At 30.4% G+C, this 14463-nt stretch overlaps 2 protein-coding genes across 2 annotated transcripts; one reads left to right on the top strand and one right to left on the bottom strand.

The window, feature by feature from the left end:
• The first annotated feature begins 418 nt into the window (after nt 1-418).
• LOC112681569 (deoxyuridine 5'-triphosphate nucleotidohydrolase) lies at nt 419-1798 on the top strand. Its single transcript, XM_025551813.1, has 4 exons — nt 419-666; nt 1109-1245; nt 1324-1469; nt 1551-1798. The coding sequence occupies exons 1-4, from the start codon at nt 533-535 to the stop codon at nt 1605-1607; spliced, it is 474 nt and encodes a 157-aa protein (XP_025407598.1). The 5' UTR covers nt 419-532; the 3' UTR covers nt 1608-1798.
• A 3833-nt stretch (nt 1799-5631) lies between these two features.
• LOC112681568 (leucine-rich repeat and WD repeat-containing protein 1-like) lies at nt 5632-14402 on the bottom strand. The gene is made up of 6 exons (XM_025551811.1): nt 13485-14402; nt 13305-13426; nt 12691-12890; nt 12434-12620; nt 6073-6338; nt 5632-6008 (listed from the first exon to the last, which is right to left on the bottom strand). Exons 1-6 carry the CDS (start codon nt 13557-13559, stop codon nt 5719-5721), a joined length of 1140 nt encoding a protein of 379 aa, XP_025407596.1. The 5' UTR covers nt 13560-14402; the 3' UTR covers nt 5632-5718.
• Nucleotides 14403-14463: the final 61 nt, after the last annotated feature.

The raw sequence follows: 14463 nt of genomic DNA, 5'->3' as shown, positions 1-14463 counted from the left end.
CATATTTTCTTGGTAATCTTTGCAAGGTAAAAAAAATATTGGTACAAACGTTCTTAGAAAAAAAAAAATAAAACTATTCGATTTCAAACTATTAGATTATAACAAACATTTTAGGCAGACCAACGGGTGGGCCAGAGGTTTTCGAGGTGGATCTTTGGCGCCACCACTGGCATCGGGCCCTCAAATAACACGGTATTGCCGTTCTTTTATTTCCCTCGATTGAATTCAAAATGGGTTGTGCGCGCGCTCGGTGCGGTAGGGGCTGAATGAGGGGATGGTCACACTGCGTGCACGACCGGTACGGCCAGTGTTGCCCGCGTGCAGTTTAATCTCTTTACGGAGTGCCCGCGTCTCTCAAATTGGCGGTAAAATCTTTCCTTTCTTCGCGTGATAAGAACTTGATTTTTTCCCGCCAATAACGATTACCAGGCGCGGTCTGTTCCGCAGCCACATTTTCGTTCTACACGTCCGTGCACTTGTTCCGTTTACACGCACCGCTGATTGTAATCCACAGCTCGCGTCAATCGCCGCCATGCCTAGCCCCCAGAAGAAGGTCTGCAAGTATGACGAGACCGACGACGTCGTTTTGAGTTTCGCCAAGATCACCGATCACGCGCACGCGCCCGTCAAGGGTAGCAGGCGCGCGGCAGGCTTCGACTTGAGAAGGTAAGCGTTACTGACCACGTGGTCCGTTTTACCGTCATCACAGCGTTCCGCGTGTTCGTCGTTGCTTGGAAATTGTTCGATGCATTCCGACGTTGCTGCTGTAGCCGCCAACGTCGTCTCGCATTAGGTTAGATCATCCTCCGTCGTAGTGTTTCGGACTTGTTCGTCGCACCATCGTTTTTCCAACGACAAGCCCTTAACATGTTTTTTGTTTATTTTTTTATTTTTATTATCACCACAACACTGTAATATGTTCTTGGATAGTTTTCAATCTTGGGATTTTCGTGAAACTCATTAAATAAAACCATATATTTACACTTGTAATTCAACAGATTACTTGTCTAAGTACTAATCTCCTTACTGATAAACTATCCATATGAAAAATGATTTATTGTGTAAAGTGAGAAGGCTGGATAATTTTATCTTGTCTTTGTCCTTATAGTGCTTACTCGTACATTGTCAAAGCCAACGACAAAGAACTGATCAAAACTGACATTCAAATCAAAGTGCCACACGGTACCTATGGTCGCATTGCTCCACGTTCTGGCCTTGCTTGGAAAAACTTCATAGATGTTGGTGGTAAGTGTTTGAATTATTTTCTATATCAAAGTACAATATGTTCATACGATTTAATGTTTATTTATACTTTTATTATAGCTGGTGTGATTGATGAAGATTATAGAGGAAATGTTGGTGTATTGCTCTTCAATCATTCTGACAAAGACTTCACAGTGAATCCAGGTGACAGAGTCGCTCAACTGATCTGCGAGAAGATTGTCTACCCTGAATTGAAAGAGTTCAAGGTATTATGATAATATTATTGTATTATATTAATTACATCAATTCATTAATAATTTTTTATTTTCTGTACTATCTTATTTCAGACCTTAGATGAAACCGAGCGAGGAGAAGGTGGTTTTGGATCTACCGGCACTAACTAAGTACCTGCATTATCTCAGTTAATTAAGAAAATATGTTTTTTTCAAATCATCAAAGCATTGTGATTAATAATTTTAATTGATCGTTTAGTTTCTGTCATCGTTTCTATCCTTAACTATTTAGCATATGACTCATTCCTAAATGTATTTTGTATTATAAACCAGTGAATAAATACCAGTTTTTTTAGTCTTAAGTTCTAAATAAAATTTTTTACAACAATTTTAACAACTTTATCCTATATTGTAATAGTATTTCAACTGCAATTACATAATATTTTTAAAAGTTATACGCTTTGTTGATATTGACAACAAATATGAAATTGTTATTGACTAAGGCTGTTTGAAATTCGTCATTAGAGTAGTTTGAATACATTTTTGTTAGAAAATAAAAAATTTTTTCAAGATTTAAAGTTCATATAATATTGAGGATTGTTAATTTAGATTAAATTATTGACTAAGACTTAACATTGCTATAGAATTATTATTTGTACCATTCTATTTCATTATTTAGAAGATGCTACATCTACTATTTACTAGTTTTTGATATTGAACAAAGTATTGTGCTCTGAAGAGTAATTGTATCCAACAGTCATTAACAATGATACATTTAATTGAATCTTATCACCAATACAAATAAATTGGTTATTTCAACTTTTTACGGAGAGTAACATTTTGAACATTTTATAAAATTACTAACCAACAGTTGGAAGAAAAATATTTCTTCGTGGCTTATAAGATCAAGAAAATTTGGAAAAACCAGGTTAAAAGCTCAAACTAGAAGACTTCCAAATATTTGATAAAAAGATGATTGTTTTCGCCCAGCCATAAATAAAATAATATAATAAATTTAAAAAATATTTCAATATTTAACATTTATTTATGTTAAATTACAAAGGAGGTTAGAACTCAGAAATAACTTCTATGATAGCCTTCAAATGCATTTTGTTCCCCGAGACGTGTTTTCTACATAAATTCTACCAAAATGATCCCCACTTTGCAGATTCCCGTAACCTCGCAATATTTTGGATATGTGCCCCCAGGCCTGGACTGGGAGGGTACCGGCCTACCATTAGGTAAACTAGTGGCCCACAATGTGTTATTTCGGGAATTTTTAAATGTGTTTTGTCCTACAAAATTGATAAGATTTAAAGAGGTTAGAGGGGGACAGTTTTTTATAACCTTTATATTCAACAATCATGATTAGTTATGTGATGTTATCCATAATCTATGTCCCATGATACTATACAAAATAAATTTACTTTGTACTATAAAGTATACGCTTTAAAATAATAAGCATGTGTATTATTGCAATAATGGAGTTTAATAATAATACAATATTATTTTTTGTGAATTAACGTATTTTATTTCGAATTAATAATTAAAAATATTTTTTTTAATAAAAAAACATACAATTTAATTTATTCTCGCGCCCGCCATAAGAAAAACTCAGACGAAGTATTATTTTGATAAGCAAGAGCCAAAAACGATTACCACGATTGAACAATACAACAGGATATAATAGTAACATAAGCGTGTGCAGACATAACTGGCAGGGTAGTCAAACATAACACATTATCATTTAATATTAACAAAAAATTTGCATTCGTAACTTCATTTAACTTAATAACTATATTTCTCCAGTATTCTTACATTTTTTTAACGTTAACTAATGTTTCGAAGTGGTTGAAAATAATATGTTTATTTATTATTGTGATCATATTGAATATTTTGGTGAGGGTGGGAAGTTTCACAGAATAGTCAAGTACCTACCCTGACTACCCCGTGTGCACGCTTATGAATAGTAATATAGTCATACGGTCCGTCACGGGCTTAGTTTTTAATTTATTTATTTTATCGTCTGTAATAACATTAATAATAATAACACACATGTATAAGCATGTACAATATTCATAATATATAATATGCATTAAGCACGGTAAAAACTAGATTTACTACTGCCAAAAAGCTGATCCAAACTAGATTTCAGTATAATATAATTTATAACATTTATATAGGATTTTCTACAATCGTACCTTGAGCTCATTTAAAAAATGTAATTAGGTACCAAGGTACTCTATAAACAGATAATCTGTTCACTATTCTGTAAACTCGGTAGATTTGTTTCACGGCCGCGGCCTACTGTGATGTTGCACAGTAGGCCAGTCCGGCCCTGTGTGCCCCTGTATACGAATCAACAAAATTATAGGTGTGGCGAATCCCGCTTACTGCTAATTATTGTAAGCTTACCAAAAATCTGACATGATTATTAAACCAGGTTTTATATATTTTTATATTATAGGTAACAATGTTTTCACAGATCGATTAGGTATACTAAATTTAAAACACGTGTTGGTTTCTCTATATATTCCATCGAAAATCCATTGCTGTCGCAGAAAATGTCCAGTATTATTTTTTCTACGCACAAATAAACTCATTTATTTCACCAAAAAAACCGGGGCCACCAATTTTTGTATTATAATTATTTTCTAACTTCCATACACATACCTCACGTAGATAATTAATAAAATAAATCAAATATCACGAGTTAAGCACAATAATTGTAGGAACAGCGTAATATGGATGGAGCGATAACAAACAAGTACCGTTAAAATAAAACGATTATATGTATAATATTAATTGAGAAATTAAATTTTATATCAACCAAAGTACTAAATTTAAGAAATCAAGTCCTCTAAAAGTATATTAACGGCAAGTGAGGCTAATTCAAGCTGTCTTGGAACTAAAATATGTAATACATTTAGTATCACGTCTTTCAGTTTTTAATAATTTTTCTAATGTAATATTAATTAAGATATTGTGCACCAGTAATGATATCCTTTTTTTTACAGTATTTAAAGTTTCAAAATTTGATTTAAATTATTTTAGTCATTGATGTTTGATTCCAAATCACAGATATTAGATTCTAAATTATCAACATTTTGTACATCGTTAATAAAATAAAATATGCTAAACTAAGCCTTATCCAATAAAAATATAGTTATTATTATTAATTAAATAGTTGTTAAAAAAACAAGTTTACCCATACTTGATAGTCGTTCTTGAGCCATGTTTGATCAGAGAAAATTTTTCATTCTTGCTTTATAATGTACTAAATTACCTTTTATGCTAACAATCACTGGCAATGTGCAAAATAATCAAAGAGCAATACATATATATGGATAAATGCTTTTATGCTTTTGTTTTTCTAGTGTGTGGTTGAGAGGAGAAAAACAATTATTGAAGTTACCAGACTGAATCGATTCCAAGTGATTCATTTCTTCCACCAGATTTTCAGAAATGTGATTGCTATGAAGGCAGGTAGATTATTTTGATCTTTAATTTATTTTTGTGTTGAAAGAGTTGTATATTTTTATAGAAAATTTATAAATTAATCTATATTTGAAGCAGTGGTATACCACCGTACTGTAATATTTACTATCACAATCAAGTAAAAAAAAAAACACCTACTAAAACAACATTTCTCATTTGCAGTTATCTACTTTGAATTAACCCATCAGCTAGTTTCTTTTTAATAGTAAGTTTTTCTGGAAAGATTGCTTGTTCAAAAATGTTTTCTAGTTGTTTCTTAAATGAATCAAATAATTTACCAAGCACTCTAAATTATTCACTTCTACGTTAGTTGTAGTTTTTAATATTTTTAAAGTAATATTATACATTTAAATTAAAAATAATTTTTACGCAAAATTAATAATAAAGTAAAATATAAGACCTAGTTGTTTTAGATAGCAACTCTGACTCCCCTCTCGTCAAGGCTAGTATAATAATCATGACTAGTTAATACTACTTTTTTTTTTTTAACCATCAGAATATTAACATTATAGAAATATTTTAATTAAAATTAATCATAAAGTTTACCTCACCATGTGAGACAAAACTCAATTGAATTAGTTCTTAAGTATTATGTATTTAGTATTGTAAATAAAAAAAAACAAATTTATTTTTTCTGCGGCTGATTAAATATACATATATATATATATATATATATTTAAGTATATTTAATAATTACTTGCATTTTAAAATGTTTATATTTTATTTATTATAATTTATGAATACAATACTTCAATTAAAATTGTATCTTAAACAACATTGTATTTCAGGTAAGTTTAGACAGCGAATATAAGCAAACAAAATTGTTATTAGTTACAGCTACAAGATATTTGCCACTAGAGTGTACTGCACATTTGGCCATTACAATGTCATAAACATCTACTTCCAATTTTTTTCTCTTTTTTAAATAACAGTCTTGAAGTTTAGGCCATTTTAATACAGTATATGCATCAATGGTCTTAGTATGGTCATCTTTTACATTTTTAAAGTCAATTTGTTTTAGATTGTAAATCCAAATTCTACCTTTATCGTCTCCACATGCCAAGAGTTTTCCATCTAAAAAAGTAAAAGTAAAATATTAATTAAACAGATCAAAATGTTTATAACTATAAATACTTACCGAGACCAATACCGCAGCCCATAAAATAGTTATCCGTATCACTCCATTTTAAAATATATGCTGGTTTTACTACACAATGGTTGTTTTTGATTTGGGACAGTGGTGTTTGTAGATTGAAAATATATATAACTCCGTGCAAAGCTACTTTGGTAGCTATCCAACCGTTTTTAATAGTTTCAATTGAATCTATCACCTTTTCATTTTGTCCCTTGTACAAATCATTGGGATTTTCAGGAAATTCAAAAACAATGAGTTCTTGATTCTGACTAAACATACAATTTATACACATCTTTAATAACAATTGATAAATCAATGCATTCTAATAATGGTTTCAGTGTTGATAAACTATAAGATTTCTGTATATATATATATATATATATTTTAAAGTAATAAAAATTGGTATTAAAAAGCATTCTAATAAAGATTTACAGAGAAAATACAACTATTAAAAGAGGTTAGTTTTTATTTTTTATCTTACAATTTTCAAAATAAAAAAAAATCTTCCGATTGTTTTCTTAGTTTATACGGCATAGGCATCAGATATTTTAATATTTTATTGAATAAATTGATTATGTTGGGGGTAATAAGTTTAAAAACATAAAAAAAAAAAATCTTAGATTGGGCGATGAGTGATAATACAGTGATGAGCAAATGATATTGCTGTCTTTGAATTTTTGAAATTTCAAGCAAATTTATCATAATGACCAATAAAACAATTTTGAGTAACATTTTTTAACTTTTTCAATGAAAAAAAAAAAAATCTAAAATTTAGGAAGATTTTAAATGCCTATAAACAACACAAATTTCATAAAATATTTGGAGGCTATTAAATGTCTTTAAAATGCTATAGTCTATTCCAAATAAGTCTGGAAAAATCGCGCATGCAGGTCCACAGTGACTGGCTACGGATTCGGCATACTTTGTGATCGGTCAGCGGCTAGAGCTTGCCGCCGTGTATATAGTGTTAAATTAGTGTATACGCAAAGTACGTTGTCAACAGATCGTAAGCAAGCAAAGTGGTGATGATAGAAAATATAGTCAGGCTGTATACAACCGAATCGTCAGCGCTCGCCACCGGCAGATAAAGTGACATACCTGCGCGAAACCCGACGCGTTTTCTTAGTACATTTTTCCAGAGCCGTGCCGATAAGAGATGGCGCCCAGGAGCAAAATGACAAATATTCGCCCCCTTCCCAATTATTTAATCAATTATGAAATAATTTTTATACAGTAATAAATTATGTGATTATTATTAGAAAAAAAATTAAAAATAATGCAACTCAGTATTAGTATTAATAATCAAGTATTTATTTAAAATTATTTAAGTTTATTATTGTTATTGTATTATTTAAAATTTAATCTTTCTGGACTTGATTGAAGCAAAATCTTCAATAACATCTTCAAAGTCGATTTTTTGTGTTGTTTTATTTTCTATTGATAATATTGCCGAGTTAGTTAGTCTTTCTTGGGACATGGTCGATCGTAAGTATGTCTTGATTAATTTTAACTTACTGAAGGAACGTTCTCCAGTTGCCACAGTAACAGGCATGGTAAGGTACAATCTGTATGCAATCACCAAGTTTGGACATGTTGAGTCAAGTTCACATGATTTTATTGCATTTAAAATATTTAAAAAAGTAGCATTTTGCACATCTGGTAGTATTACTTTTGCTTGATATTTAAAAAATTCTATTTCGTTAATGATTTCTGGACCTATATCTTCATCGTATTTTATTGCCAAGTCAGCTGCACATTTTTTCATCATTTCAACAGGCGTTTCAAATAGTGAATGGCCGGAAAGAAATTCAAAATCATTAGAAATAATGGATAATTTTTCAAAACGCCATTGAATTTCAGCTATCATATTATCAAGAACTTTGTAATATTCTAATGTTAATAATTGATCGGCAGAAAAACCTTCACTTGTTGACCTCCCTCCACTTGTGATTTTCATTTTTATTTTTCGTTTTATTTTGAATTCTGATTTTATACCAAATTTTTCACAAATGCTTATCGTTTCGGTTTTAATTTCTTCAGTTCCACTGTCACGCATTTCTTGAAGAAAAGTATTTAATGAAATAAACATTTTTGAGGCCTGACCAATGGTAATAGTTGAGCTTTGTAAAACTTTATTCACACGAGAAATTTGATTTAATATTTTATCCCGCATAATTAAAAAATAAACAAATTTCAAATCAAGTTGTTTTAAAATACTTTCTGCACTAGCTATTCCGTCACCAAAAGTTGGATTAGTAGATATTTCACATAAGGCCTTCACTAGTTCACCAAACTGACAATATAACGAATGAACTGCATTGTATTTGGATGACCAGCGTGTGTCACTATACGTTTTTTAAAGTAATTTTCAAACACCTCATTAATATTTCCCATCGACTTGTTGAACCGGAAAAATAGTTAAAAATACTTTGTACGACACCGAAAAATGAAATAATTTTTACCGATACACTAGCAGCATGTACGCCAATTAAATTAAGGCTGTAGGCCGCACAAGGGGACAAATTGGGCACGTTCATTAATTTCTTGCAATCGAGCTTGTACACCTTGGTACTTGCCTGCCATGTTTGCTCCATTGTCATACCCTTGTCCGCAGCAATTTTTAAAATTAAGTCCATCAACTTCCAGCTTTTGAAGTATATCAGTAGCTATTCCAAGTCCAGTCTTTTCATTTGTTTTAATAAAATCAATAAAGCTTTCTTCAATTACTATTTCATTATTAACTTCAGTAACATATCTAATTATTTGACAGAGTTGATCATTATGAGATATGTCCGGAATAGAATCAAAAATTATAGAAAAATATTTCGCTTTTTTTATTATACAAATGATTTCTTTTCTTACTTTTGAACCTAGTAAATTTATAAATTCATTTTGTATTTTATTTGATAAATATGTAGTTTGACCATGATATTTTAAATGACTCGATAGAACAGAATCATAATTGCTAATAAGGCTAATTAAATTTAAAAATATTCCACATCCAGGCTTTCCAATTTCATTATTAGATCCTCTCAAAGCAAAATTGTTTACGCTACAAAATCTTACACAGTCAATTACAACATTTAAAATATGTTTCCATTAATCTTTTTCACTTTTTATTTCAATTTCAATGCTCAGTCAATTGTATTATTTTTATTTACATTTTTCCATTTAAACATATTCATACGGTGTTCATTACTATTTTCATGGTCAGTTATTTTCGGATTTAACTTTTTCCAATTATTAAATCCATGTTTCGGATTGTAATAGCTGATGATGTCATGGTTTTATTTGCAAAGAGCATACATGGGAAACAGTAAACAGATTTGGTTTTATTGCTGTAAATAAGCAAAGAATGTTCTACTTTTTCACCATTTGAAATAATTTTAGTAAACCAATTGGCAGTAAAACGCCTTTTATCAGTATCATTTTCAGAAAAATAGAAGTTTGAGTTTTTACCTTGTTCCGGACCATGATTAATTAATAATGAACGAATTTTATCAGTAATTGGTGGCCAAGAAGATGGATCGTTAAAATCAATTATAAATATATTGTGTTCGGATTCATTAACATGTGATTCAGTTTCGGTGTTTTTTTCAATCTCTACATTATACATTTTAGGTTCAGGAATAGAAATTTCTTTTAACATTTCAATTTCAGGTATTAATTTCTCGGGATTTTCTCTAGATTCATTACACTCAATTTCGTCCACTACCTCATTAGTATTAGTATTAGTTTCATTAACATGACTAGCCGAATTTGTTGAAGTATTTTGTTGATTTGATTTTTTTAACCATTTTCCCCATTGATTTGCTAACATTTTATTCTCTAATTGTTTACATTTTAGTTTTTTTCTATTTTGTGCACCTGATAGTTTTCTGGGGCCCATTCTACAATAAATTAAAATATTATAGTAAAAATGTGCAAAATGGAATCTGAGTATACATACGTATTAATTCTAAATAAATCTATTATGTTATGTACCGACTTAATTAGATTGATAATAATGTATAATATACGACTCTTACCTTATTAATTGAGATCTAAAGTACAGAACGCTCGTTTTAAATTATTGGTCTCTACAAAAACGTTAAACGACTAAACGAATTGAAATATTTCAATAAATCGCGGCAATATAACTCACCAAACCACCAAACTACAGCTACTAATATTTTTTTGTACAGCTGTAACTTGTGGGTATTAGTTAACGATTTATCGTGGGCACCGGTTGGCGGAATCAAGATAAATTTTGTAATAGCTACATTGCTACATACAATATAGTACTATAATAACTAATAAGTACCTAATAAGACGATGAAAGCAAAAATAAAATAAGACTGGAGTACGTATATCATCGATAACGCTTTTCAAGAAAACAGCGACAACACTATCGGCGTTTTATCGCTGACGGCGCGTGTCAAATATATACCTGCCATTTATTATGTATAATGTGGTCCACAACAGCATTATAAAATAATTTACTAATTTTGATTAATTTTTTTGTGCCCACTTAAAATTTGCGCCCGGGGCAAGGGCCCCCTTGGCCCCCCCCCCCACGGCACGGCTCTGCATTTTTCCAATCTTATTTGGAATAGACTATAATATAAATGCTTAATATATTTTTCAATTTGCTACAACTAATATTTATAAGAAAAAACTAAATAACTTATATAATTTAATAGAAATTTGTTATATTATATTAATATCAGATTTTTTTGCAACTTTCCAGTAAATTTATTTTAAAGAAAATCTTGTATATATAGACAAAAATTTTAAATTTTATGTATTTTTAACTTCAAGAATGTATTTGAGTATTGTGATTTTTAATGTTTTATCAAATTGTAATATTTAAACAGTCGCAACATTTTTTTAATTAACCAATAACAGGTATACATAAAGAAATTTGTATTAAATTTTCAAAAAAAAAAAAAAAGCTAAGAAATATGAAATTTTCAATTATCTATTAATACCTTAAAAATATTTAGAAAATTCTAAAATAATAGAGCACAATGATATTAGCTTTCAGTGAAAATTTTAGGTGTCTTATTATTATTTTTTTAATAATTATGAAAATTAAAATTCAATTTCATTAAAAACTCATATGCTGTAGATTTTTTGTTTTCTATTACTTTCCATCAGTTTATGGCAATTATTAAAAAAACTATTGAAAAATTCATAAAATTACCCTCCTCAACATACCACTCAAACATAATTTCCCATCAGAAATAACTTATGATTGTAATGATCAGAGCAATTTTTCTAGTCGAAATCATTTACACAGAGATAAAAAAATATATAGTATGTGACAAAATAAAAGGTGATTATTATTATGAGGTTTTAAATTAAAATCCCCAGTTGAAAATGAATCTATTTCCCTATAATTTACTTCTTATTTGGTGATGATTGAAGCAATCTTTCTAATTGAAATTGTGTATAATCTCAAAAAAAAAAAAAATAAATAAATAAAAACACATGGTTAAACTAATACATTCTCTGTTTCATTCAGAAACTAAAACTAAGATGTATCAGTGCCACTTCGGTATGCTCTCTACCGGTTTTTCCTGTTCTACGTCAGTTCTACACCCGTTCTATATTAGACAATGACTGTATTTCTTATGGTTGTGAGTGCAAGGCAGGATCAGAAATGCATTCTGATGAATAGGCCGCATATATATGTCTCACAAGCCAAGGTTTTTTTCTTAAAACTGTAAATCATCAAATCTCATAGATAGATGAAAATACAGGAGCCCACATTCAAAGTATTTAGAGGTCATAGTTAGACATGAAAATTAAATTATTGTAGAAAACGAAGGGAGTTTCTCTTCATTATTTGCAATCTCATCTTGATTACTGTTGCTAGCTAATTGACAGTAAGTCGAGATGGTCCTGATCTTTTTCTTACCTTGTTGGAAGACATTCAGGTGTACCAACAATAAAATTAAGTAAAGTTAAAACGAAGTATGGTGGAATGCATACCAAAACAAAAACTAGTCTGTAGAGCGTATACTGAAGTGGCACCAATGTATCTGCTAAAATTACTAATTTCATAACATAAATAAAGTGATTCTATCATCCATTTTCTTTAAACAAAAACCATACATACAAAAGATTACTGTAGATAAAAAAAAAACACTTACTGAATAAAATTTAGTATAATTTCTAAATTTTTTAAATTATATTGAAAATGTTAGAAATAAATTGGAAAAGTGACCAGCAGATGTATAAACTCAGTCCAGTTCTTGGTCACAAATCTTTAATTATTATGAGACTAATACATGTAAATCAACTACACTTATATGAAATCTGGGATACATATTACATTAATAACTATCTGATAGTTTAAATAGATTTAGATTGAGAGTACCTCTGAGAGTTATTCCATCCCATTAATCCGGCATTGGTAGCAATGAGTAAGCAATCATAAGTTGTGCAAATTGCCAATCCAAATATTTCACATTTAAAATCCACAACATATTCTTTATTCAGGTTTATGATACGTCTTTCATTGATTTCAAATTTAAATATGTATAAATGTCCATCGTTTTGGGCACCTGATATTAGAAAGAGACAGTAATTTAATAAACAAAAATACTAGTTAATACATAAATAAGAAATACTAACAAAATAGTTTTTTTTCAAAAGGATGAAATAAAATCGAGCTTATAAAAATTTTACAATTTTTATAATCAAAATCTTTGTAATGAAAATATGCTGATTTAGTTGATAGGTCTATAAACACGATCGTATTGTTTGTTCCAGCAGTAGCTAATATATTATTTTCTGGACAAGCTGTACTCCATGATATTGTGTAAAAAATTCCTCTGTACAACATAAAATATTAAGTATAATTAAATATACTACATTTTAAGACCTGCCTCATGAGTTTCCATATTTATTATTGACAAATATTACAAAGCAAATTTTAATAAGTTTAATAATGTATTAATAAACTTCCATATAATTTGCACATTTGAAGCTTGTGAATTAACAGTTTCAGATCTGTTCCTTTTTAGAAAGTGCAGAAGATTACTTAAGTTCAGTATTTATCTTATAATTTGTTTGGTACATTATATAACATAATGTTAATAATTAACAGACTCAAAATATAATGGACTTATTTATGTCGGAATAAATTGTTATACCGCATAGTAGAACGTTTTTCAGTCTGTTCTTAATACACAATGATTTACACAATACAAAATACACACAGTGAAGAAAAACCAAGCAAACATTACTTTGGCCAAGTATATCTATACTGAACGGTTGCGGTCTTCACATCAATGATGCAAACCTTATTTCCGCCACATGTAGCCACCAAATTAGATGTTTTAGACGGTTCAAATACTGCTTGCCACACCTGCAATCAACGCGAGAACGTTATGGAGTGTACTCAAAAAGAAATCATATTTAACAACCTGTGTGGAGACATCTGCCGAATCGTTGTCGGTCCTCGAGTGGCATCTCAAAAAACTTCTCGCAACGAATTCCATACCAGTTGACCGATTCTCCTTCGACGTGTTCCGAATGGATCGAACACCACTGAGAAAACACAGCTCGTACGTGCAATTTAGGATTACAGCTCAACTGGACGGATTGCGCCAAGCGTATACAAGCGTGTTCCACAGAGCTTGGAGTCCATATACTGTGCGCGAAAAACAATCCTCTTAGCGTAACAATCGTATCCGTTACGCGGCGGAGGAATGACGTAAAAGTAAAACTCGGAGAACAAAAAAAATATTGAAATCAATTTTCCCTCCATTACGACTAAGATAAGCCATCAGATAAGGTTATCACCAGGGTTGGGATTTTATAGCACTTAGGCCCGGTTGCACAAAGGACCAATAACTAGGTTATCGAATCGATAAAAATTTGGCCCGTTGCACAAAGGACCAATAAGTTTTATCAGTCCAATAAATATTGTGTTATCGGTTCGAAATGTTGTGGAATCGATTTCGGTTCAATAAATATTCAAAAGAATCCTATAACTTTTGTCGCGTACTGCGTAGTCTCATAATATAAAACACACATTATAAGAGGTTCTCATGAACATCGAAACTGGGCGTGTGAATAAGTTAAATTGTTCACATGGTTATCTGTTTAAATAAGAATATGAATATCGGAGTCACATATACGTGGATGGTTGACCACATCCTGAATCTTGTAATAAGTATGGGCCAGTCAAGAGATAGTACACGCATGCAGAATCAATAGAGAATTATCATATTTTAGAGCGCACACACCGAATCAATAACGACTCATCACATTTATCATATTTTATTATCTTATTTCATTTACACACACACACTTGGGATTTTACACACACACATACAATATCACATATAAAAGGGATCCGAAAACAAGGGCAAATCAGACGAGTCTTGTCTATGCTGCACT

This window comes from Sipha flava, unplaced genomic scaffold, assembly GCF_003268045.1.
Source record: "Sipha flava isolate LNK unplaced genomic scaffold, YSA_version1 19288_pilon_pilon, whole genome shotgun sequence".
In the NCBI taxonomy this organism is placed as follows: domain Eukaryota; kingdom Metazoa; phylum Arthropoda; class Insecta; order Hemiptera; family Aphididae; genus Sipha; species Sipha flava.
This window is presented reverse-complemented; position numbering and strand designations above follow the sequence as displayed.